We start from the raw sequence: 27,460 nt of genomic DNA, 5'->3' as shown, positions 1-27,460 counted from the left end.
TAACATTGCTGTTTGGTGTCGTGCCAATAACTTGCCACTAAATGTTAGCAAATGCTTTCTTGTAAGCTTTTCTAAATCACGTGGCCTCATTCCCACTTCCTACTCTCTCGATGGTACCCACCTCTCAACTATTAACGAGATAAAGGACTTGGGTGTTGTCTTCGATTCGAAATTTTCTTTCACGACTCATATAAATTCTACTATTGCTAAGGCGTATTCACTTCTTGCTTTTATTAGGCGTTCCTGCACACACTTCACGGATCCCTACACCCTCAAGTTATTGTTCACTGCACTAGTTCGTTCGAAGCTGGAATATGCCTGTTTTATTTGGAGGCCGTATCATGAATGCCATATTGTTAGGCTTGAACGTGTGCAGAAAGCGTTTGTTCGGTTCGCGCTGCGCTCGCTGAACTTTTCTGAACCGATTCCATCTTATAAATCCAGGTGCTCACTTATCAAATTAGAGTCCCTGGAATGCAGAAGAACTGTCCTATCGCTCACGTTTGTTTATGACATCATTAATGGTGTAGTTGATGCACCTTGTCTCCTCAGGAGTCTCCGATTTCATATCCCTATAAGGCCTCTTCGTAATATACCTATTTTCTACATGGATTGTGTCCGAACCCTCTATGCCTCAAACGCACCTTTGCTTAGAGCTATGACCGACTTTAACCGCATCTCTGATTCTTCAGCTATTGATTTTGCTCTTTCTAAGTTTACTTTTAAAACAATACTTACTGATATCTTTTCAAACAGATAAATGTGCTGGTCAATCTCTTCATAGATTGTAAGTTTTATTGTGTCTATACTGAACTTATGTACTATACCATTAAATAATTATCTAATTTTAATTTAACATTGTTATCTAGTCTGTAAGGGCTTTAAATGCCATAGACTGAAATAAAGAAATATGAAATAAATTCGGATCGTTTACGCTCATTATGAGCTCATTTATGAGTCCGGAATTAATGATTTTCCTTCTTACGATGGTTGAGCGATATGAGCTTAGTTTCGTACATTATATGAGCCTAAATAAGAGTCCGATATGACTCCTGTTGGTTGAAAACCAGGAATTTTGGAGGAAACCCATAAATGTAGGGCATACCGATGTCAGCTCTAATTAAAGACAGACTCGACAGACCAACCGGGACACGGCAGTTTTGGTCGAAGTACTTACATTGTTAAAATACCGATCATTACGAAGCTGATTAGATAGAAGCGTCCATGCCAATTTAATACGAAAACAGCAACCCAGCGGGTTGGGGGTCAGAATATGCCCGCGGTAGGTATGCCTGTCGTAAGGGGCGACTAAACTACTAGATTCAAGGGGCTGTGTAGCGCAACCCTTTCAGGTTCCCAGCGTAATATATAGCTTCTCTAAACCCATTTGTCAACCTCATCTATCCGTGGCGAATCCTGGCCGAGGCTCTGGCGACCCCGAACTCCTCATGGATCTAGGGGTTGGGAGGGCGAGATGGTCAAGAAGTTGTTGTTGTTGTTGTTGTTGTAGCGATAAGGTTGCTCCCCGAAGGCTTTGGGGAGTGTTATCGATCTGATGGTCCTTTGCCGGATACAGATCCGGTACGCTCCGGTAACACAGCATCATTAAAGTGCTAGCCCGACCATCTTGGGAACGATTTATGTGGCCACGTTAAACCTTCAGGCCATCCCTCCCTCCCCACCCCAAGTTCCTTGAGGAGCTTGGAGTCGCCAGAGCCTCGTCTGTTAGTGAAACAGGATTCGCCGCGGATAGGTGAGGTTGACAATTGGGTTTGGAGAAGCTATATATTGCGCTGGCAACCTGAAGGGTTGCGCTACACAGCCCCTTGAATCTGGCATTTTAGTCGCCTCTTACGACAGGCATACCTACCGCGGGTATATTCTGACCCCCTAACCCGCTGGGGGGATGGTCAAGAAGTTCGCATGTGGTCATAACAAATCGATCCCGAGATGGTCGGGCTTTGGACCGGAACATCGATAACACTCCCCAAGGCCTTCGGGGAGTGTCCTTATCGCTACAACAACAACAACCACATAGCTATAATTTTATTCAAAATAAAATATGTATGAATATTTGTTCCAAACTTGCTTTGTTTGCTGAACACTTGGCATATAGCTCATATTTTTTAACATATCGGAGTCACAAGACTTTTACGACCATATTTCCGATGCTCTATTTTTCACTATTTCGGACTCATATCGGATTCCTAAATTATGAGCGCTCCGAGAATGCTTCGAGGGGTGCTAATGAAGTTGAAGCTTTTTTATGTGGTTGTTGCAGTTTTGATAATTTTGTTGCCACACATACTCACTTATGCAAAGTAAAAGTGAAAAGCGGGAAAATAATTCTGATCCCTATTGAGCATCCGCGACCCAATTGTCAACGTTATATACGCGAGAGGAATCCTGTTACAAATATAAATGTATCATATACATATTTAGCAGGCTAACCTTTGGCGACCCCGAGTTCCACATGGAACCAGAGGGTAGGTGTGGGAAGGCCTAAAAGGTTTAATGCGGTCATATTAATCGTTCCCGAGATGGTACTAGAACTTTAATGGTGCTTGTTACCGAAACGAGCCGGATCTATATCCCGCTAGGGACTAACATCGGTAACGCTCCCCAAAAACTTCGGGGAGTGTTGTTGTTGTTGTAGCAGTGCTTCGCCTCATCCAATAGGTGCGACCGATCACAAATTGTCATCAACCCTATTCGGGGAGTGTTGTTGTTGTTGTAGCGATTAGGTTACTCCCCGAAGGCTTTGGGGAGTGTTATCGATGTGATGGTCCTTTGTCGGATACAGATCCGATACGCTCCGGTAACACAGCACCATTAAGGTGCTGGCCCGACCATCTCGGGAACGATTTATATGGCCACATTGAACCTTCAGGCCGTCCCTCCCTTCCCACCCCCAAGTTCCATGAGGAGCTTGGGGTCGCCAGAGCCTCGTCTGTTAGTGAAACGGGATTCGCCGCTCGAAGGTGAGGTTGACAATTGGGTTGGAGAAGCTATATATTGCGCTACACAACCCCTTGAATCCCATTCGGGGAGTGTCTTTATCGTTAATACAACAACAACAAAAATGTTTTCGACACACACTGTTGTGTCACGAACAGGACCATACATAATCTGGAAAAGTTTTGTCTTCAACTATACCTAGAGCGATCGAGACCAGCCATGATTACGTGCCATATATAATGAGAGATATGAGACAGATTACAGAGCGTGATTTTTATACGTAGAAGATTTAACTTATCCACCATTGCCTACTCTACCCAAAGTAGCCCTTTCAGAAAATTGTTTTGTGTACTCCCCAATATACAATATTAGATGGAATTGCAAAACAAATGCAAATATTTATATGTCTCCGACTTCCGGATACGGTGGCAATCAATATGCGCCCCATAGCACTAAGTAGCTTTCCTGTGCCAAGTGTAGACAAAAAATGCATAACCAATGAATTTACAATAAAACCAAGGCCTCAACAAAGTAGTTAGTATAATAAATAGAGAATTACATTTAAAACCCATTTACAAATTACTGCATAAATGTAATGAAATTATTTGAGGTTAAAAATGGCAAGGATGTTGGTTTCAGGTCATAATGAAATTAAAGGCAAACACGCTGGAATATATGCAACAGCAAGTGGTAAGAATAAGAAGAAAATCAAAAATAACTAAGAGTCATTGAATTACGTAGCAATGAATGATGAACTCCTCTGTTGATAAATTGCACGTTTATTGTTATATGAATAATAACAAAGCTACATTTGCATTAAAAGAGTACAAAATTTAATTTTTTTTTTTTTAATTATAGATATATACATACATATATACACATAGAATGAGAGTCAAATATATAACTTACCTTCTATTTTTTATGTGCAAATTGATGTGTAACTTTTTGTAGGTTTTGTACTTTTTTTTTTTTTTTTGTTTTGGTGTTCAATTATTTTTAGTGCGTGCTGCTATTAACCCGTTGGCATCTACCCGGAATTGCATTAATCCTAGGTGCTCTTCTGTTGGATATCAACAGAAAAGGTTTCCTGTTGTCCAAATTACTACCAAGTTTTCTTGGCGTTTCTCCGGTTTCCTAGTTTCTTCGTTAACGTCTTCTTCTTACCACCTCGTTGTCGTCTTCGTCTTTTGGCTACAATTCTGTCGTTTCGGCTTTCAAGTTTTTCTTGCTTTTGGTGTCTTCCTTCTGCGAGAATTTTCCCTAGTATTTTGGCAATTCACTTCTCAATGTACTTTCTCACAATATCCCCTTCAATTAATCACAGTTGTAATTTATCATTTAATTATATTTAGTACTAATATTTAATTTATGTTTAATTTAATAATGCAGCTCGAAATTGAACAAGTGTTGAGTTGAATTGAAATGAGATATAAAATTGTACTCATTCTATTTTGCTTCATGTCAGGAAGAAATGCGATTTATTCCAGTAAAAATGTATATATATAGTTGCCTCATTTGTACACAGGAAATAGAGAATTGAAATAGATTCAGCAAACTTATGAATCTATCAGCTTCTCTGTCATCTTGGAAATATAAAAGTGAGCTGCCACTTTTAACAAATATCCAATAAAGGTTCATGCACATTATTCGATATGATATGTAGCGACAAAATATTCTTTGCATGTATCCTTTTGGAGCCATGCACATCTAGTGATAGTCGTACGACACGACATGACCAAGTTCAACTAGGCAAAAATGCCGCGAATATTTTGTCGGAACGTGTCGCGTGTGCATGAACCTTAAAAGGCGCTTTCAGCGAACAAAATTTTTCCAAAAATTTAATCCGAAGGCGGAAAAGAAAAATTTTATCTCAGTCCGGAGATATTTGCATTTGAAGTTGGCAATTTTCATTTGGTTGTTGGAATGTTGTTGTGCACGGAAAAAAACGCGTGTACAAAGTGATCTACCACGCATTTAATTTTTATTCCACCCCATTGGTGGTGCGGCCCGGGTGATTCTTTGTAAGCGCTACCAAAGGCTGTCAACGCAGAAAAGTGTTCTGCGCAAAAATACTATGGATCCCAACCCGGTTTCAAGAGGCACCCGCGGGCACTTTGCGGTTTTTCGTTAATATCTTTGAACGAATTAAATTTTTTATTTTCCGCCTTCGCATTATTAATACTGATGTCAAGTCGCGTCGTTTGACACCTCTCTCGATATTTTTGGTAGCGTCGACCCCTGTTCTAGACTATTACCGGAAACGTACATCTTAAATTATTATTTTCACTTCCTCACGATTCTAAGAGGAAAAATTTTATTCATAACGAACATTTTAAAATGTCAAAGAAGTACCGGGCAGGCAATAAAAACGTTGCCCCATATAGCGGGAAAATTTTCTGTTCAGTGGCTAGATTCTCTTACTGGGGAAAACTGAAAAATATACACTGATTGAAAACTCATTTGCACACAAAATTTTCACTTTAAATTCAGCTGATCAACAGTTGTGTTTGCTGAAAGCGCTAAAAGTTACTTTTAATAAAGAGTTTGAAAAACGCTAACTTATGCCTGCCAGTAACATCGCCACAATCACGCAAGATTTTTCGTTTGTAAATATAAAGAAACTTCAGAAGCCCCGGCGGCTTAGGGGGCTTAGAATATACCTGTATTAGGTATGCCTAACGTAAAAGGCGACTAAAACACCAAACTGATTCACAACCCTTTCAAGGGGTTGATAGCGCAATATATAGCTTCTCCAACGCAATTGTCAACCTCGCCTACCCGTGGCGAATTCTGCTTCTTTTACAGCCGAGGCTCTGGCTACTCCAAGTTCCTCTTGTATATAGGGGGTAGGAGGGTGGAGTGGCCTAGAAGGTTCCGTGTGAGATTGTTGGGTTAGTACTTTAATGGTGCATGCAAACGGAACGTACCGGATCTATATCCGGCCAAGGACCATCAACATCGATAACACTCCCCAAAACCTTCGGGAAGTGTCGTTAATGGGAATGTCCTTATCTCCATCTATATGAAAAACTGCTTTTGTTATTGGGCTTAAATGTCTGAATGTCCAATAAACAATGCACCCAGCGCTTTTTGTTGAGGCATGCAGCAACGTTAACCAGACAAGACGCGTTATCTAGCTACGATGCTGCTATACCTCAAGGTATGCACACGAAGATACTTTCAAATTAATTATAAATTAATTTAATTTGTCTATATTCGTCATCGTAATGAAAAAGATATACTAAGGAAAAGTTGTATGCATCCCCATGTATTTAAATATTATAAAAGGCAACATTTCCCTTTATATTTTACCCTGACAAATTTTCTTTAAAAGTTTATTTCAACTATTTAGTTCTTTTGCGTTTTAGCTGAAATTCTATTCCGGGAAGCCCATATCCATTTGTATAAGATTCAATAAATAAAATTCAATATATTAGTAAACACATAATACATAATGGTGTATTTATTAAAAATATTATGCATAAAAACTAAACTTTTTTTATCAATAGCCGAAATTTTTTACACGTATATACGTCTACGTTTTCGTGTAAAAAACGCTTATCGACACTTATGTAATGCTTAGGAGCCCCATCTAGCGGCAACTAGCTACATAACATGTTGTACCGAAAAGCGCAGACACAAACCTCTGGTGGCCATAGTGTATAACATATCGGTTGCGATGAATAGTGGACACACACAATTTTTAGAGGTGATAAATTGTGTAGAAATGAAACATAGTAGCATCTTAGTATAATGCATATTGAAATTTAGTAGTACTAATTTTATGCGCATCAATTTAGAAGTATATATAAAGTTTGACGCTTGGGAGTCCATATATAGTTTAAGCGTAAACGTCTATAGATGTAAAAAAAAACAGCTAATAATATCTTAAGATGTTGGAGGTATATACCTATCAATAGTATTCAGTACCATTTAAAATGCGACTTTGCTTAAACGATAATGAGCCACAAATCAGCAAGGAAAAAATTGTCTGAACTCGGTATAAAAAAATATATCGGAAGAAGAAAGATACAAAATGTACACAAGTTGTTTAAGCAATTAAAGCTGATTTAACGGATAGCTTCACAACAGCATTTTACAAGCATCGAAACATCAAACTTAGCATAGGGACCGTATATTTTTACCGACATACATATATATTTTATGCTTTTTGCGCTTACACGAAATCCGGAAGTTTTAAAGGGTTAATGTGGTAGCACCGTCGTTTCACTCTGTCGTCCCGTTTCTCTTGTATGAATAAAAAAGCAAGTATAATAGAGCTCATATTTCTTCTCTATTGTTTTTTTTTGCAAATTACTCTTTTAAAACAATTTAAATAATTTTAATATGATTTGGAACGACATACAAATTTTACACACAATACCGAAAGTAAACAAAACCCAGCTGATTCGAGTATCGGTTTTGTTTATTTGTGAAAACAGAAATATCCAATCAAATTTTTTTTTGTTTACTACGGTCTTTAAGACCTAGTTTAGATTAAATAAAAATTTGTTTCATTACATGCCAAGTGTTTTACAATATATAAATAATTTTTCTTTAAACTTCTTAATATTTTCACAGTCTTTAATCGCAGTATATAATTCATTATACAATTTATACCTTGTATTCTAGGGTCTTCTTTGCGAACTCCGTTCTTACTCTAGGCAGTCTTATATTTTTGCAGTACCTAGTTCCATAGTTTTGGATCTCATAATTGTATTTTATTTTATTACTAAGGTAGCTCGGTAACATTCCCAATCTTACATGGTGTATAAACTTCAATGTAAAATAAGTGATTGACTATTTTCTACTAGCCAATTTAGCCTATTCAGCATTATAAATTTTGTTGTTCTAGGAGGGCATCGTAGAATTAATCGCATTGCTTTATTTTGTTGTATTTGCAGTTTTTTAATTTGCATTTCATTCGCTAACGGAAGAATTGTAGGGCAGTAGATAAAATGTGGTTCAACAATTGAACGATACACCAACATTTCGTGACGTTGGCTAATATGTTTTCATGTTCTGTACATTAATCCTATTTTCTGAGCAATTTTTCTTTCAATATTGTTTATATGTTCGCCAAAATTTAAACTATCATCATCAAAACTCTTAAATACTTCATTTCTTTACTCTTCGAATTTCACTGTTTTTTACCTTCAAAGTTATATTTTTTAAATCGTTGTGGCGTATGATGTTCTTGTGTTTGCAAAATATCATGATTTTGGTCTTATCCACATTTAACTTCAATTTTCTAAGGCATAACCATTAGTATAAGGAGTCAAGATCTTCTTGTATTTTCTGCATAGCACAGTCCGCATACTTATCGCTGATGATGAGCAAAGCATCATCTGCAAACAAGCGTATTTTACAATATTTTAAACATCCTTTAATATCATTGATATACAACGTAAATAATATCGGTGCAAGTACCGAACATTGTGGTGATCCAATATTTACGTCCACAACCGGTGAAAATGCTTTTCCGATTATTGTCCTCTGCTTTCTTTAAATCAAATAACTTCGGAACCATTCCAGGGCCATGCCTTCTATGTCAATTTTAAACATAACGTCCAACAATTTCAATCTATCAACTGTTTCGAAAGCCGGTTTCAAGTCTAAGAAGACAGACACCACAACTTTTTTGTCTGATATATTCTCTTTCCATTCTGCAATTACAATGTTAAGCGCCGTTTCACTTGAATGACTTTTCCTAAATTCCGATTATTCTGGTATAATCACTTTGTGTTTGTTTAGAAATTCCACCAGTTGATTTTTCACCACTACTTCAACAATTTTTTCATCTGCGGGTGAAGTATTTATTGGGCGTAGCTCTTCCGGTTTCACTGTGCTCTTTACTTTTTCCATGGGTACTATTGATGACACTTTCCAGCAATTAGGAACAAGGCCACTGTTTAGGGATTCATTAATAATCTCTTTGTAAAAGTTACCAATGTACACCATGGCATCCTTGAAGACACCCTCAGATAAGAACTTCTCTCCACCGTATTTGTTTTTAAATGACTGAGTGATATTCATTATATCGACTAACTCGATGGCTCTGAAATGAAATGATTCACTTGTGGTAAAATGATTTGCGACAATTCGTCCGTTCTGGGCAATTCTTCGATACTATCATTAATTTCTACTATACTCTGCACAAAAAACTTGTTTAGGGCATTAGCTATATCTTGTTCCTTGTCTAGACATTCCCCATTATTTACAATTTTAGTGATATGTTTTTTATTATCTGTAAGCTCTGCAAGGTCTTTAAGATAGTTCCACATCTGCTTCATGTTTCCGCCATTGTTAAGCACTCTGTCTTCCATGTATTTCTTCTTTTTATAATTAATGGTACGTTTGTATACTTTCTTAATAGCATTATAATTATCCCAGTATCCAGTAATTTTGGCAATATCATAAAGGTGTAATTTTCTTTTGTGGAGAACTGAAATACAACATGAACTGAATAACCTGTATAAATGGTTGTGCGGAAATAGACTGAAACTTAATATAAATAAAACGAAATTTATGATAATAACAAGGAGGAACGTTAATGAGGATATAATTGGTTTAAAAATAAATGATGAAAGCATACAAAAAGTTGACAGTATAAAATATTTGGGAATTATAATTGATAACAAACTCAAGTTTGAAGAACATATAAACTACACAGTCCAGAAAGTTGCGAAAAAAATTGGGGTTATGCAGAGAACATCCAAATATATCCAAAAAAAGTACAAAACAATTATATATAAGTCCATTATAGAACCGCACTTTGTAAACTGCCCATCTATTCTATTCATTGTGTCAGACAAAGAAATAGATAAACTTCAAAAGATGCAAAACAGATGTATGAGATTTATTCTTAAAAAACCTAGAGATACTCGTACGGCTGATATGCTGAGAAGTTTGAACTGGTTAAGTGTCAAGCAAAAGATTTTTTTTCACGCTATGAAGTTTATATTTAATATTAAAAGTGAAAATGTACCTGAATATCTAAGTAAAAACATAGTATTCGTTAAGCAAACACATAACATTAATACAAGGAATAAACACAATTTCAAACTGCCTTTATTCAGAACTGAAATAGATCAGCAAAATATTTTTTTATAAAGGTCTAAAAAGTTTCAATGAACTGCCTATAGATATAAAAAGTTGTAATGAAATCGTAGCTTTTAAAGCAAAACTTTATGAATAATGTAAAACCTTAGCAATAAGATAGTAAATTGTAATATAATTTAATTTATGAATTAGGCTTTTTTGCCGTAATAAATAAGTGAAATGAAATGAAAAATGAAATGTTAGCTCCCGGTCATACCACTTGCTTCCAAGTTGTACTTGTGTTCTCTTCAAATACGTCAGTGTCTGCATGACTTCTGTTAGTATATTGGTCAGAGCTGATGTTTTAATTTCTAAACCCCCAGTACACATAAAGCTAAAATCGCATGTTGCAGTAGATTCAAAAGATTTTCAGCACTATAATGTTCCCATGATGTGAACGATATATTTTACGATATATTTTCTCATTTTACAAGATTTCGTTGTTGGAACTTCAACAAAAATTTTCTCATGATCTGAAATTCTATATTCACCTATATTTTCCGCTCTAACTAGATCATTATTACTGAAAAGCAAATCAATTTTCGTAGACGAGTACTTTGTTAATCGCGACAGATATCGGTTTTCATTTCCGACAAAAATTAAATCCGAGTCGGATTCTGCGACATACCTGAATATTTTATTTTCAAATGCAACCATGGCCGGTCACAAAAAATCGCGTGGTACGTTAAATTACATCCCTGGGAAACTCTCCAGGGTGGCACACAATTTCACTATGCTGGCAACTTTTATAGAACGGAAATTTACGCCATATTGGTGTCGCAACGAGAAGAAGTTCATTCGGGTTTTTTCTTTCAAGTTGCTTGGTTGTGTGATCGCGTGCTTATATAATTTCATATAAAAAGACGGTAAAATTGCGACAAAGTTAAAAACTAATAAATTAAATGGTTAAAATGAATAATCAAAACAATTCTAATCAAAATGGAAATAATGGGGACTATAATGATGTAAGTAACGTAACACATAAGTTGTGGCTTAATTTTTAAGGTGGCCACGAGTGTCCGCCATTTTCTTGATGTGTATGTATACCAAGGAAAATTTTTTCATGTCATGTATGTATATACTTTTTGCCATTTTAGGAAGAAATAAATGAGCCAGAATGTCTGCGAAAATTATTTATTGGCGGCCTAGATTATCGTACCACAGATGATGGCTTGAAATCTCATTTCGAGAAATGGGGTAAAATAGTTGATGTAGTAGTGATGAAGGATCCTCGTACCAAGCGGTCACGAGGGTTCGGATTCATTACTTATTCGCGTTCCACCATGATTGATGATGCCCAAAATGCACGACCTCATAAAATTGATGGTCGCGTTGTAGAACCAAAACGGGCAGTGCCACGTCAAGATATTGATAACCCAAATGCAGGCGCTACTGTAAAGAAATTGTTTGTTGGCGGACTCCGAGACGACCACGATGAGCAATGTCTACGTGATTATTTTGGAAAATATGGGAAAATCACCGATGTAAATATAGTAATCGATAAAGAGACTGGCAAAAAACGTGGGTTTGCTTTTATTGAGTATGATGATTATGACCCAGTTGATAAAATTGTATGTAAGTATTTTCCCTATGCATATATATATCTACCGTTGGCTTATGATCGAGTCACCAATGTAGTTTTTCGTAAAAATGTGTTGAGGTAATAGCTGGTTTTTGAAAAAGTGGTTTATATGGAAAACTGCCCTTAGAGAGCCCGAACACATAAAATTTTAGATGCAACATCGAGTTGACAGATAAAAACCAGTCACATAAGCAGTATTTCATATATGTAGATCGTTTAACGCAATCTTATGCATGATAAATATATTGCACGTATTGGTATGGAGAACGGCAGATAGCTACAAGCGCCATCTGACATGAAAAAGTAGCTAACTTTTTTTGCCGTTACAAACATACATTTTCTTTAGCTAAAGCTCGAGCCACAATAACATTTTTTAGGCAAGGAGCACACGAGGCTACGCGTCATAGACGCTGCAGGCGAAATTTGTACGCTTTGATACCTACCATGTATTTGAATGGAGAGCTGCATACGAGGCGTCAGCTGCATGAAAGCGACAAAGCATGAAATTTTCGTGTAGCTAAGCGTACAGCAATGTTGGTCGCTGAGCGTACGTACGCTTGAAAAAAAAGAAAGAAAAAGATTGTTTTTTTATGCAAATTTGTGTAATTAGTTAAAAAAATGTTACTTTATTTAATAAAAGTGCGTGAAAGGTATATTACCAAAACGAAAAAGAGTATTAAACACCACAACAGCTTGGTTAGACATAGTTGAAGCGTTTAAAAGGCTAAAAAATGTTGGAAACTAGAAATAGTCCGCGGTGGTTTAAAATTGTCTTCCATAATTTACAAAGGCACGGGGATGCAAACAACGTTTAGTACCTATTTTCCTTTGGTTCCGTGGACGGATATAGCTAAAGAAATTAAATATTTAATTGTTTCAATAATTGTTTGCTTTTTGCTCGTAAGTAGCTTCGTGTGCAGATCTTGAGGCGAAGAGAAATTGTAGTTATATGAAATATCTTGTACGCGTCTATGACGCGTAACCTCGGGTGCACCTTGCCTTATTATATAGATACGTTCAACACAATCGTATGTAGTGGTGGGTAATAACACTATTTTTTGAGTGTTAACACAGTAGCACAGGCACACTTTGCAGTGTTAACACATTGTGTTGACACAATTGTGTTATAACTGATTATCGAAAGTCGATATGAGTGTTGGCACAATATCAGAGCACAGTACTGTGTTACTTACCTCTAACGCCACGTTTGACGCCATTTAGAAAAGTAAATCATGGCAACATTTATCTTCTTGCATACTCCCATGTTTAGGGAATCTACATTATATAACCACAACTTTTGTTTAAATAGAACATTTTCAACTTAGAGTATATATTTTGTGCCCACATCTTTTAAACGTAATACACAGGCAAGATTATGAGTACAATCAACACACAATCACAATGGACTATGTATGTATGAATGCGCACTTACGATCTGAGTGTCATTCTCTGTGCTATAGAAACAGTCAGCTTTGTGCCATCGAGTGTGCCACTGTGTTATAAATTAATCGATAAGTGTGTGTGTGCGTGCCGCACGTTACTGAGTGTTAACACAATAACAGCACAGTGCTGTGTTACTCAGCCTTAATCGTATGTATGTCAATAACACCATAATCACGCAAAATGTTGCGTTTGTAAATATAAATGAATAAACTTCAATTGCTATGACTTGAAGTTCCATTATATTTATAAACGCAACTTCTTACTTGATTGTGGCGACGTTTTACTGACATGGAAATGCGTTGAACATATATATGGGAAAAAGTTAAAAGTGCGTGCACACTAAGCAGTGCGACATGTAGCGGCAGCGGCGCTTCACCTTTTTGCCTATTTGATCCAAAAAATTTTGAATATAAAGATATTGCATGCGCGAACTTCGGTGGAAAGCAGCGGAGCGTAACAAAATTCTAGTAGGTCACTTTCACCACAACAAAAACTTTAAAACAATTTTTAACATAATTTAAGCACAGAAATACACTGATTGGAGTTTTAGTGTGTAAAAGTTAAAATTCTGAACACATTAGCTGAATAAAAAGTGTACAAATAATTATTAAATAACAAATACAGACAGTGGTTGTTTAACAAATTCTGCTGTGGTAAGTGGTGGATCTGACATACTAGAATTTTGTGAAGCTTGCCTCACACGATTTTTCGTCTATGCAATGTCTATATTATATTGTTTCTGATTTGATCAACATTGCCGCTCATGGCCGCGGCGCGCAGTGCTGCTGCCGCTTGGTGTGAATTGTTACATAAGAATACATGCGAAGAATATTTTGCAGCGCAGTGTAGTGCAGCTCAGTGTGGCCTTAGCTTAACGGTGGCTAGGCCATGAGTTGATTACATGTGTATGTACGGAAGCGACAAAAGACCTATTTTTGCTCGGCATGAAAATGCTTGCAATGTACTTATTTTTTAACGCACGATGATGCACCAAAAGTTTTATGTGTTGGGCCTTTAGAGTGCAAACCTGTAACCGACTTAAAAATAATGTAAAAGGCAGGCAAAATACTATTTGAGTTTTTTATTTATTTTTAATGCTTACAAATATAGTTTATAGAGTTTTAAAAAGTTAATGTAAAAATAAATTAAACTAGTTCATAACTCTTTTGTCAAAAAACTTTTTTAATTTCAATTACAAAGTTTTTAACCGGCCTCTTGAGATGCAATTTTATTTACCACTTTGTTGAGATACTCCTTATCAACAGAATTTCTGAGATACGTCCTTCTTAACAAAGCGTTTAAGTTTCGACTTTTCTATTATTTGTTAAGTGTACTCTACAGTCCCAGCTCCGCACATGTATTTTTAATGACGTGTGCGGCGTTTTTTTTACTGTTAGATTAAACCTTAGGCATGTATAATATTAAGTTGATTATTTTTGAATTAATAAAGAATCGATGAAAATGTATATGTCACATAAAGAAAACCTTAACACAGTTCCATGACACAGCTACTAAACTATTTAATATTTGGTTTGCTTACAAAAAATGATAACTGTGAGATCAATTAAAGCGTCGGCCTAAGCTATGTTATGCGAATGTTTATTCATATCAAATTCTGTGTAACACGCAGCCTCGTTACAATATTTGCAACATGTTCCCCAAAATGCTAGTACTAATATTTTCATAGCTTTTTAACTAGTGATAAAAAAAAATGATTTGCACTACACCTCTTCACTCTGGAAGTAGTTTTGTAGTTGTACCTTCACACAGTGCTCTAACAACTAGTCTGTCGGTCCAGCGTGTTTTCTTGCTTTTTATTTCAAAAACAAAAATTAATACTGGTCGGTCTAAGCTATCCCTAGTACCAAAAGAATTCCGAACCGAAAAAGGTAAGCGAGTTGGGAATAGGTTGCGGGGTGAGAGACGATACAAATTTCGCACAACTGAATGACACTGCCAAGTATGTGAGTCGGTAAGGTGAACGCTGATCAATTCATTTACCCAAGTGAGTTAGATCCTCACTTTGGCTATTACCAACTCATTTCCTATCTATTACGTTTTGTTACGGGGATGTTAATTTTTTTTTAATATTGTGTAACGCGCAGTCTAGTTAAACTTTAGACTTTTTATTATTATTATACTTTATATTTACTTACGCCAATTTTGTTCCTTTAATATTTAAAAATTTCAGTACAAAAAACGCACACCATTAAAAACAAAGCCCTCGACGTAAAGAAAGCTTTACCGAAAAATAGTGACATAAGTAGGCCGGGCGGTGGAGGTGGTCCAGCTGGCGGCGGCGGCCGTGGTGGCAACATGGGCCGTGGAGGAAATATGGGTGGCAACCAAAATAATTGGGGCGGCAACCGCGGCAATGATAATTGGGGTGGAAACAGTGGTTTTGGCGGCGGCTTCAATAGCGGTGGTGGCGGTGGTGGTGGTTGGAACAGCAATAACGCTGGTCCATGGGACAGTGGAAATAGTGGTGGTGGAAACTGGAATAATGGTCCTGGAAATTTTGGTGGCCCTCCAAACGCCGGACCGGCAAACAGTGGTAATTGGGGTAATGATTTTGGAGGTGGCTATCAGCAAAATTATGGAGGTGGACCACAGCGTGGTGGCAACTTTGGAGGTAGCGGCGGTGGTGGTGGTGGTAACCGCATGCAACCCTACAATCAAGGCGGAAGCTTCGGTAACAAAATGGGTATGTACAAATACTTAAAAATTTAGGTTTTACTGTTATTTTCCATTTTGTTTTTGAAATATCGGTAAGTACACATTGATATTTTGCATTTATTTGATGCATCCAAATAAATATATATGACCCGGTCTATGAAAAGGTGACTCAAAAAAGAAATTGCAAGAAACAGCTGTTTTTTTTTTAGTCATAAGCCACCTTTTCATAGACCGGGTCACACATACAGAAACACAAGCCTCTAATACAGGGCTCGAATCGTAACATACGATCACGGATGGGCAACCATTCGAAAGAAAATTACGTGATACGTCAAACGTATAAACCAGGGGCTGAAACTGTTATTACTTTTATAATATAAGTCCTTGCAAAACTATTAATTTTGGAATGTAAATATATTTGGACAAGATAAAAATTATTTTCGGATTTTTATTTTTATCCCAAATAATTTTTTTTTTTTAATTCGGATAAGCCGTTTCTTTGTTATCAAGCGGGACTTTTATTTCGGCCTTAAAAAAGTCTTGATTTAACTTTTATTTCCGGACTTTTATTTTTAAAAGTCCGAGTGTAACTAGTTCTATCGGACTCAAAAAATAAAAATACAAATTTTACTTTGATATGTGAACTTTTATGGAAAAAGTTGGAAAAATAAAAAGGATGCATGATTCGACGTCTTGGAGTAGGGCAGGATTGAGAACACGTCCTTCCAACCTTCCAATGAGATGACTCCAAGACTCGCCCGTTGGGACCACCAGTTCCCGTGCTGATCGGAATCTCATTCATTCCGACACCCCAAACGCTAGAAATCCTATTATTATTAAAATGTATTTATAATTTGTAATAATCTAAGTTTTAGGCTTAAAACGCCGTAATAATAAATAAATAATAATATTGCTATAGGGATACCTGGAAACTCAAACATTTTCACCTAGGACAATTTTTTGGCCAGGACTTCGACTCTGAAAAAAAAAAATAATTATTTTCCATCCCTGGTATAAACAGAATGGGATTATAACATACGATAGCAAACGGAACGTAATTTATTTTCAATTCGCAATAAATTTTACGATCCACATTAGGTTGCATTGTATTTTTAGCCCAAATTGATTTTGAACTTTTGTTGCCAAAAATATAAAAGAAGTAAATAACTGCGATGGACCAAATTTTATTGATTGTTTGAGCTCCAGTAATATCGAAGACGATGAAAAGATAGTCCGAAGACGGTTAAGAGAGTGTAGTATCCTTCCCCACAGCGGGCTAGAATATAACCGCGGTAGGTACGCCTGTCGTAAGAGGCGACTAAAATACAAGGGGCTGTGTAGCGCAACCATTTCAGGTTGCCAGCGCAATATATAGCTTCCAAAAACCTAATTGTCAAACTCGCCTATCCGCGGTGAATCTTGTTTCACTAATAGACGAGGCTCTGGCGACCCCAAGATTCTCATGAACCTTGGTCGTGTGGAGGGAGGGATAGCCTGACGGTTTTATTTGGCCATATAAATCGTTCCCGAGATGGTCGGGCTAGCACCTTAATGTTACTGTGTTACCGGAGCGTACCGGATTTGTATCCGGCAAAGGACCATCACATCGATAACACTCCCCAAAGCCTTCGGGGGAAACCTTATCGCTACAACAACAACAAGAGTGTAGTATCCGTTTGGACTTACCGAACAAAGCGTAAGCTTATCATTTATGTATTGTTTTTTGTAACAAAAAATTTTGTAGTTTCTTGAAGAGATTCCGCTTAATTTAAGAAGCTTTTATTTACTTTCTTGAGAACTTAAATGTGAAGCAAGCCGATACCAGAGGGGCTGTGTCTCGCCATGAATGCCGCCAATATTTCCTTTTGGTTTGAATTAAGCTCGTTTGAATGCGACCCTTGTTAATAATCAGAGTTTGAAATTTGTTATATTTTTTTCATCTATTTTAACAATTTTTTCGAATGAAAATGGAACATAACGTGTACATTCACTCACTTGTCACGTATGTTTCGATCCAAAATTACGATCGAAGTAGTACGTTGACGTAGGTCATAATTCGAAAATCATCTTTTTTTTCGTGACGAGTTATACGATCACGGATGTTACGATTTGGCCCCAGCATACCTGTTGTAACTTTTTTCCCTTGAACCTCTGCTAGCGCTAGAGTTATCGGTAAATAGTTCTTTGATACCTCTAACGGATTTCTGTTATGAAGCCATAATATCACCTTTATCTTTACCCGATTAGGTTGTTTTTGACAAATTGACTCAAATTTGCAAATATTCTCAAAGTGCCAACTCGTTTGGAAGTTTCGAACGAAAAATGCAGAAAGTTTTTGTAAAACCAAAAGTGTTATTGGAAGCAAAATGCTTAACTTAAAAAAAGAAATTGATTAATTAGTTCACCATGGACAATGTGAAAATAACGAATTCTATAACTATTTAATTTTAGGCAATCAAGGCGGCGGCGGCGGCGTCGGTGGTAATTTCGGTAACCAAGGCAGCTTTGGTGCACCGAACGCAATGGGCGGAGGTGGTGGTGGCGGCAATAGGAGATATTGAGGTAAGAAATAATATAACTATTGAATGGACCTCTTTATACAAATGTTTATTTAAAATTTAACTAACTCGTTAAGTTTCGACTGATATTTACTAGGACCTAATTTATTTATTATGATTTGTAGCTATACAAAATTTTGCGAAATTAAGTTCAATTTTAAAAATTTTTTTAAAGTGTGATCAATTTGGATTTTGATAGATTTTCAAAAAAGGAAAGAATTCAACAAAAGTGTAGATTGTTTCTGCCCTTTTTTTAATTTATTTTCTCATTGGCTAGTGTGAATGATTCAGTTTATAAACTTACAATTTTTATTTTCACTAATTTTTCTTTATAGAATTAGAAACGATTCAAAATTATGTTTTTTCCGAATTTCAATAAATTATTTCTTATTTATGAACATTTTATAGGTCGTTAAATTGAGCCAGGTCACATTCGTACTCAGATTCATGCAAGCAATCCCAAAAATTACAGATAAGAAAACTAAATAACAACTACGAAAGCAGCAGAATTAACAGTTTCATTTCAAAAAGTGTTAAAAAAAGTCAGAAAATTTAAAGCAGAAAGTGATGATAAACGCCAGGAACAATTTGAAGCGCAGGTGATGAGGAGGAGTCAGGAGGGAGAGACAGAGAGAAAGAGAGAATGTATAAGTTATTAAAGGATGTGACGATGATGAAAATTATAAGCAGCAGTTTAAGAAATATGCACACACTCACACACAGTTATTAAGGAAGCTTATGATATTTAGGCATTTTATGACGACAACAAAACTCAGTTCATACCCACATTTGTAGTTTTAAAGATAACAATTTTAAATAGTACAGCAAGTGAGAGAAACATATTGAATCATTTATATATAACGTAAAAGAAACTTCCATATAAAACAATCGAACAAATATTAAAAATTTTAAAAATGAATATGAAGTAGCGGAAACTTTTTAATGCAGAGTACAGTTACAAGTCAGGATTGTATCTCAACTAATTTAGTTTAAAAAAAAATAGTATGGTAGTCGTTTTTTTTTTAATATCAACTTTTGTGTGTTGTATTAACCGTTAAAAGGAATATGTAATTCAAATTTCAGTCAGATTCTCTCACATTTTGTAATACATACAAAATTTAGTTTTTTTTAATGCTTTAGGATTTTCTTTATAATATTTTAAATAAGTTCTTAGTATAAGTTTAGTTGTATTGTATTTATTGTCATGTATACACACATTTGTGGCAATCAATCAAGGTATTATATCAGAACGTTTGTAAGGAATATTGTCTTACAAAATCAATATCAAAACAAATTTTAAACTTTTTTTCATTAACAGAAGATGTGAAGAAGATATAGAAACAAATTAACTATCAATGATGAAACAGGTTTTTTGATTTTGATTTCATAAGATTGACCATTAGTTAGTTTTAATCTTCAGAGGTTTACCTAGTATTGATTAAATCTATATCTTGCTACATTTCGATTAAGTTTTCACTGAAATCCTTCATTTTTTTCTACTAAAGAATACAATCTTTCATAATTGTAAACTTATGCATATAGAAAAATATATACTTAACATAAAGACTTTGTATGGCTTGGTAGTAAATACACTTGACTAACAGGGTCATAACTGCAATAGCTTCTATCGTTCCATGTCTAGACAAGTTTGGAATAATAATTGCAGGAAGGCAATATGGGATAAGTTGATAAGTTTGCGTTTTTCTCGAAGGATTGTTTTCAATTTGGATTTGTGAGTTAGATGGTGAAAAAAATAACAAAAGGAGCCAACCCTATCCTGACCAAACAATTTGTGTAGTAGTTTTATTAAAATGTTGAATCAATTCTTAAAACATTTAAATTTCACACATTTGTTTGTCGCCAAGTAATTTTAAACATTTTTGTTGCAAGATCGCTGCCAAGAGCTGTGAGGGCATGCAGATTTGCAGTGCATATCCACCATAGAGATCACAAAACGTTTGAAATGGAATCGGGTGAAGGGTTCCGCACAAAGCCTTGCACTTGCCAAATGGAATGAATCACTTGCGTACGGTAAGTCGTTAACGATTTCTTACAGGTAATGGATAGTCCGCCGCCACTCTTGGTACATGATTCTTGCTTTCATTCCAGTATTTCGTTAGCTTAATTCACAAAGGCCCCAACAAATAAATTTAAAATTTTACAGAAGCAGAATAAATTATTTAATAAAACACACTGTATGAAAGCACGGTGTGCTAAAAGTTGAATTACGTTTGAAATTTTTTACGGACGGTGTACTTTTAATATAACAAGCCAGAATCTGTGAAAACATCTGTTTGTTAAGGCCTTCGTGAATTAAGCTAACGATTTGTATTCATTAAAATTTTTACATTTATGGAAAACAAGTTTTGAATAAAGCTCGAAATAACCCAAAATTGTGTTTGAATTATGTATATCTGGATGGAAACTTTGCTCTGATATGGCGGTGAGATGTCTTGTTAATTAATTTTTGCTTGTCCCTGTTGGTACCGGCTCCGAACGGTATGAATCGGTAGCAAACAGCAGTATTGTGCTACTTGATGGAAAGTTGCTGATAATGTATTTTTATACGTTTGATTTGTTAATTACATTTGTATATGACTAGCAAAACTGCTGTTGTTTTATTTGGGCTCCAACACTAATCTTGCATTGCTGATTACTATTGGAAAAAACTTTCTCCATAGCAAAATGCTACTGTGCGTCTGACTTGTTGTTGTAGCGATAAGGTTGCTCCCCGAGGGCTTTGGGGAGTGTTATCGATGTGATGGTCCTCTGCCGGATACAGATCCGGTGCCACAGCACCATTAAGGTGCTAGCCCGACCATCTCGGGAACGTTTTATGTGGCCACATTAAACCTTCAGGCCATTCCCGCTCCCACCCCCCAAGTTCCATGGGAGCTTGGGGTCGCCAGAGCCTCGGCTGTTAGTGAAACAGGATTCGCCGCGGATAGGTGAGGTTGACAATTGGGTTTGTGGAAGCTATATATTGCGCTGGCAACCTGGAAAGGTTGCGCTACACAGCCTCTTGTATTTGGTATTTTAGTCGCCTCTTACCGACAGGCGTATCTGCCGCGGGTATATTCTGACCCCCTAGCCCGCTGGGGAAGATACTACACTCTCTTAACCGCCTTCGGACTATCTTTTCATCGTCTTCGATATTACTGGAGCTCAAACAAAACAATAAAATTTGGTCCATCCCAGCTATTTACTTTTTTTTTTGTATTTTTGGCAACAAAAGTTTAAAATCAATTTGGGCTAAAAATACAGGCTTTGGGGAGTGTTATCGATGTGATGGTCCTTTGCCGGATACAAATCCGGTACGCTCCGGTAACACAGCAACATTAAGGTGCTAGCTCGACCATCTCGGGAACGATTTATATGGCCAAATTAAACCCTCAGGCTATCCCTCCCTCCCCACGACCAAGGTGCATGAGAATCTTGGGGTCGCCAGAGCCTCGTCTGTTAGTGAAACAGGATTCGCCGCGGATAGGTGAGGCTGACAATTCGGGTTTTGGAAGCTATATATTGCGCTGGCTACCTGAAGGGTTGCGCTACACAGCCCCTTGAATCTGGTATTTTAGTCGCCTCTTACGACAGGCATACCTACCGCGGGTATATTCTGATCCCTTAACCCGCTAACTCTCAAGTCATTGTGTATAAATGTGAGGGCTGGAGGGGAAACGATAGACTACGTTCTGTGCTCGTGCCCTGCGCTTGCCAGGTTAAGCTATTAGGAGTGATACAGCTGTCAGATCTAGAAGCAGCAAGTGGCTTAAGTCCTAGGAAGCTTCTAGTATTTGACAAGAGGACAGTTATTTTATGGTTTTCGATAGGGTTTTTCAGTTTGGTCGTTAAAACAAACTTCTGGTAACACTACGGACTTATTCAGTCTATGTGAGGCCCTCATGGACCGGCCAGTTCAACCTAACCTAGCAAGTCAGATGATGAGTTTGCATGACAGAAATACACTCTGGAGTGTTTGCCAAATTACTGCCGCTGAGCGGCGACCTCGCTTGGAAAAAGTTATTTCTAATGGAAGAACTGCCCGGCAATTGAACCCAGGAACTTCGGCGAGGTAGATGGATCTGATGACCCCAAGTTCCTCATGTATCTAAGGGGTGGTGTGGCCTAGAAGGTTTCATGTGGTTATAATAAATCAACATCGATAAAACTCGCCAACATCTTCGGCGAGTGTCCTTACCGCTAGAACACCTCGTGAATAAAATTTCCCAAGGCAGTCGGTTCTATGTACCGGAGCTACTCGGGATTCTTCCCGACCAAGGACTGTCATTTCAGTGTAACCCCATTTAATTTGTTGCGTCCTTCCCACAAATTGTCATCCTCCCAGCAGCTCCTTGCAGTGGGGCTGCTCTCTATTCTCTTGCTCCGGGAAGGTATCGAATCCAATCCGGGTCCGTCTCCTGACCCCGGTCCTGAGAAATGGTTTTGCTGCATCTGATGGAAAAGAATCTTTTTAGGATGGTCGTACTCTGTTCAGTGTGTCTCGTGTAAGGGATGGTTGCATCGGACAGGTTGTTCTGGGCTTGATCCCAAAACCCGACGTCCACGTAACTTTTATAAATCTTTTGTGGCTCCTTGCTGTTCACGTCCAAGGGCGTCCCGTAGTCTACGCCTTAGCGCCCTCCACTACCTTCCAGCAGCCCAGCTGCTCAGCAAGCCACAACTAGTACCCGCTGCTGCTCGCGCCCCGCGGCGCCAACAACACAAACAGCTGCTACCACTCATAACTACTATCTTCGTAGATGTTCTGGTCTCCGCGACGGCAACCCCCCGACGGGTTTCATTGCGCCATGTTGCCAGGTCGCAAACCCCAATCTACCGGGTACCCCAATGCTTGCCCAAGTATGCCCAGTTCCAGGGCGACAACAGCAGTGGCGTCCTGGCCTTACTCAACCCAGGCGTAGTCACCCGTCACTCCCAGAGTGGCGACGTCTCCCCCTATGCACTTCAGAATTCTGCAGTTAGACTGTAATGGACTAACTGGGAAGATCACGGAGATAGTCGATTTCATGAAGCGTCACAACATCCGCATTGCTGCGATTCAAGAGACTAAACTCACAGCAAGATCTGCACTGCAAACCTGTTCTGGGTATAATGTCCACAGAAAAGATCGCATGAACGGAAATGGAGGCGGCTATCATACACCACTCTGTGCAATATCATATATTTGATCCTGGCATCGACCGCAGGGACATTGTCTTAGAACGTCAGGGCTTATCTGTCCGGTCAGTCGATGCAAACCTATAAAATCAACATCTACATCCCTCGTGCCACATGTTGCCCCAGTGGATACCCCCCTTACTCACTGGCAATAATCGCATTATTTTATTTTTTGGCGACTTCAATGCCCATCACGATCTATGGCATTCAAACTTGCGGGCGGACAGTAGGGGTGAGATGTTGGCGGATCAAATAGAAGAAACGACGTTCTGCACAATAAAGGGAGACCCCCACACGTATGGTAGGAAGCTGTCACCGTTCGCCAGATATCTCAATCGTGAGCGCAGAACTCGTAAACTGCGTCAACTGGCAGCCGATGGTAGCATTGGCATCCGACCACCTGCCTATACTTATTTCTTTCGAGCGTACCGCCGACTTCATCGTTACAGAAAAACGCACTTTCATAAACTTAAAAGGAAAGTGGGAGGAATACAAATCTTTTACAGACAGCCTCTTTGCTGCCCTCCCTATCCCGACTGATGCCCGCCAAGGGGAGCGTGCTTTCCGCAAGGTCATTGAATCCGCCTCGGCACGCTTCATTCCCACCGGGAGAATTCCCGAAATTCGGCCCCACTTCCCGGTGGAGGCCGCAAATTTAGCGAGAGAACGTGACCTTATAAGACAGCTCGACCCAGGCGACCCCCAAATAAGGTATATAAAGCAACGCATCCGATTGCTTGTGGATGAACACAAGCGGGTGAAATGGGAGGAGCACCTAAGAGGTTGTAACCTCTCTGCCGGTGTGGGTAAACTTTGGTCCACCGTAAAGTCCCTATCTAATCCGTCTAAGCACAATGACAAAGTTTCCATCGCCTTCGGCGATAAAGTGCTGTCGGATTCGAAAAACTGCGCGAGCGCTTTCTGCCGTCAATATGTAATGCATTCTACGGTCGACAAAGATAGACGGAGGGCCAACAGACACGCACATGAACATAAATTCAGCGCGTCACCAATTACCATCACCGCCAGAGAGGTTGAAGATGCCATTGGTCACGCTAAACCATCCAAAGCAGTGGGTCAAGGCGGCATAGCCATGCCGATGCTTAAAAGGAAAGAGGGTTTCAAATACTTAGCTCATGTCTTCAGCCTGTCTCTTTCCAGCTGTCATACCCGAAAAATGGAAAATTGCCAAGGTGGTCCCGCTACTAAAGCCTGGGAAACCAGCTAACATAGGAGAGTCGTATCGTCCGATATCTCCTATCGCCAAAAGCTTTTGATACGGTCAACCATGGCACGTTACTGCAAGACTTGGAAGGGTCTACCCACAGGCCCAGACCCACAGATCGATGAGCTCTGCAACATAATAAACGGCTACCTCCCTGATCCGTCCAGTTTTTTCGCCTCGCGAAACCTGGCGTTATCACCGACTAAATCTTCCGCGACCTTATTTACAACATGGACGTCCCAAATGTCGACCATTTTAACCTCTGGCACTACGCTACCGACTGTCCTATACCCCAAAATCTTGGCTGTGACGCTTGATCAGGATCTACATTTTGGTGAGCACGCAGCCGCAATTGTTCCCAAAATCCAGAGCCGTAATAAAATCCTCAAATCCCTTGCGGGCAGTACCTGGGGAAAAGATAAAGAGACGCTCATTACTACATACAAAGCAATTGGCCAGCCGTTTACGTGCTACGCGTCACCGATATGGTCGCCAAACCTAAAAATTACCCACTGGAAGAAGCTACATGCCTGCCAAAATACTGCTCTCAGAATCGCCACGGGCTACCTTATGTCCCCAGAACACCATCTACATAATGAGGCGAGAATACTCCCCATCAGGGAGAAAAATGAGATGCTAACCAAACAGTTCCCGTTGAATACCCAGAAACCTGGGCATCGAAACAGACATCTGATTGATGAGCCAACACCGCCTAGGGGCTTAAGGAGTCATCTCAGTAAGCATTTTGAGGAAATACGGCACCTGAGAACCCAGCCGTTTGAAGCAAAAAAACACAAGCAGGTACTTGGTGAACTCCATAAACAGGCGTCGGACCTTTATGTCAGGAATTGCCCGGTGAATCCAGTAATCAAAGAAAAGTACCCAAAACTTGTGGAAGAGGAACGCATACTCCCCAAGGAAACGCGTGTCACTCTTGCTCAACTTCGTTCTGGATACTGTAACAGGTTAAACTCTTACCTATCCAGAATCAACCCCGACATACAAAATGTATGCCCCGCTTGCAATGTGCCCCAACATGACACCAACCATCTCTTTAATTGTAATGTGGAACCAACGCCTCTAGATAGATAGATAGATAGATAATTAGTTGAGGATCGCACTGCGACCATTGGTCTATTGTGCCTTCATCTGCTTCACAACACCTCATCCAAGCCGACATCTCTGATGAACCCTAGCAGTTCACCTGGCTTGAGGGATTTGATGTGAGAATGCTCTGGCCATGGTGAGCCCATAAACTTAGCTCTACGTCTTGAGATTGCATCACACTCCAGGAGGATATGGTCCGCCGTCTCCGCTGATCGATCACAAAATCGGCATGTGTTGTTCGATATTATACCCAGCTTTTGCATGTGGCTGTTCAGTCTACATTGTCTTGTAAGAATAGCTGTTAGAATTCTTAGGTTATTTTTCGATAGGCCTATAAATGCCCTGTATCGAGTTGTGCAGTAACCCTCTAACAGTAGCTTAGATTGTCTCAGGCCTGGCATATTACGCCAGTGCTCATCCCTCTTTTCCTTTTCTTCTGCTAATAGATGCCCCCTAATTTCCTGTGGGCCTACTGGCAGGAATGGCTCAGGACCAATAGGTCGTATCGTTGCTGCTTCTCTGGCCAGGCTGTCCGCCTGATCGTTTCCCTCTACTCCCCTGTGGCCAGGAACCCAGGCCAACAGTAGTTCATTGTGTGCTCCTAGTTGATTCAGCTTTTCCACGCACTCAAGGACTAGTGCTGATTTTATTTCAAATGCCGAGATGGCCTTGGGGGCGGTCTGGCTGTCACTGAGTATGACAATTTTCTCATTGGAGTATTTCCGCTGAAGGTTCAGGCCCGCGCACTGGCTTATGGCGAATACCTCCGCTTGAAAAATGATCGGGTATGCTCCCAGGGGTGTTGATATCTTGGCTCTGGGTCCAACGACTCCAGATCCAATCCCCTCTGGGGTCTTCGAGCCATCGGTATACCATACTATACTGTTTAGCTGCTGAATGCTCTCAATTCTGTTTTGTTCCCACGTACCCTTGTCTCCCAGTTCTACTTTATATCTTTCTCATATACTATCTGCCTGAGGATGTCATCCCTCGGGAGTTGAGAGATTGGGATCTTCTCTCTCAATTCCTCCTTGTTCCGGGACGATATGACTTTACCTTTGCCCGAGCCCTCGACGATATTAAGGAGGGCTCACTTGGCTGACTGCTCTATCGATATATGCAGCGGGGTTAGATCGAGGATAGCTTCCAGCGCTGTTGTGGGGCATGTGCGCATGGCTCCAGTGATGGACACACATGCCAGTCGCTGAAGTTTTGACAGTGCTTGCCTCGTCGTCGCCCGAGTTGTTCTCGAGCCATATGTTATCATAGGTTTTACTATCATGGTATACATCCATCTTAGCCCGTGTGGGCTACAGGCCCATGGTTTGCCTGCTAGACGTTTGCATACCATGATGGACCTCGTGGCCCTAGTCTTCATGGAGTTGAAGTGTTGTTTCCATAAGAGCTTGGTGTCAAAAGTGATCCCCAAGTATTTCACTGCGGTTCCATATTCTAGTTCCACGCCATCTATTGTTATTGCTCTCAGGGCTGGTAGGACCCTTCTGGTGAAGGGGATGATGGTTGTCTTGGATGGGTTGATGTTAAGACCCCTATTGGCGCACCATTCCCTTGTAATGTTCAATGCTCTTTGTATTATGTCACAGAGCGTACTCTCGAATTTACCCCTTGCAA

General features: G+C 39.0%; 2 protein-coding genes across 6 annotated transcripts in view; one reads left to right on the top strand and one right to left on the bottom strand.

Moving 5' to 3' along the window:
* The window catches only part of rin (ras GTPase-activating protein-binding protein 2), a 61,249-nt gene extending 56,824 nt beyond the window's left edge, over window positions 1-4,425 (bottom strand). For all 4 annotated transcript variants that reach the window (XM_067761080.1, XM_067761081.1, XM_067761079.1 and 1 more), the window contains exon 1: window positions 3,868-4,425. The gene's annotated coding sequence lies outside the window, so the exon portion shown is untranslated. The remainder of the gene's footprint in view (window positions 1-3,867) is intronic.
* A 6,440-nt stretch (window positions 4,426-10,865) lies between these two features.
* Window positions 10,866-20,711, top strand: Hrb98DE (Heterogeneous nuclear ribonucleoprotein at 98DE). Of its 2 annotated transcripts, none has more exons than XM_067761078.1 (5): window positions 10,866-11,024; window positions 11,157-11,634; window positions 15,276-15,788; window positions 18,212-18,322; window positions 20,209-20,711. In XM_067761078.1, exons 1-4 carry the CDS (start codon window positions 10,962-10,964, stop codon window positions 18,319-18,321), a joined length of 1,164 nt encoding a protein of 387 aa, XP_067617179.1. In that variant the 5' UTR covers window positions 10,866-10,961; the 3' UTR covers window position 18,322; window positions 20,209-20,711. The 2 variants fall into 2 exon arrangements, with proteins under 2 accessions (XP_067617179.1, XP_067617177.1); XM_067761076.1 differs by lacking the exon at window positions 20,209-20,711 and adding an exon at window positions 18,727-19,936 and having other exon boundaries at window positions 10,868-11,024.
* The last annotated feature ends 6,749 nt before the right edge of the window (window positions 20,712-27,460 follow it).

Source organism: Eurosta solidaginis, chromosome 1 (assembly GCF_040869045.1).
Source record: "Eurosta solidaginis isolate ZX-2024a chromosome 1, ASM4086904v1, whole genome shotgun sequence".
Classification (NCBI taxonomy): Eukaryota; Metazoa; Arthropoda; class Insecta; order Diptera; family Tephritidae; genus Eurosta; species Eurosta solidaginis.
The sequence above is the reverse complement of the archived record's forward strand: the minus strand, read 5'-3'. Positions and strand labels throughout refer to the sequence as shown.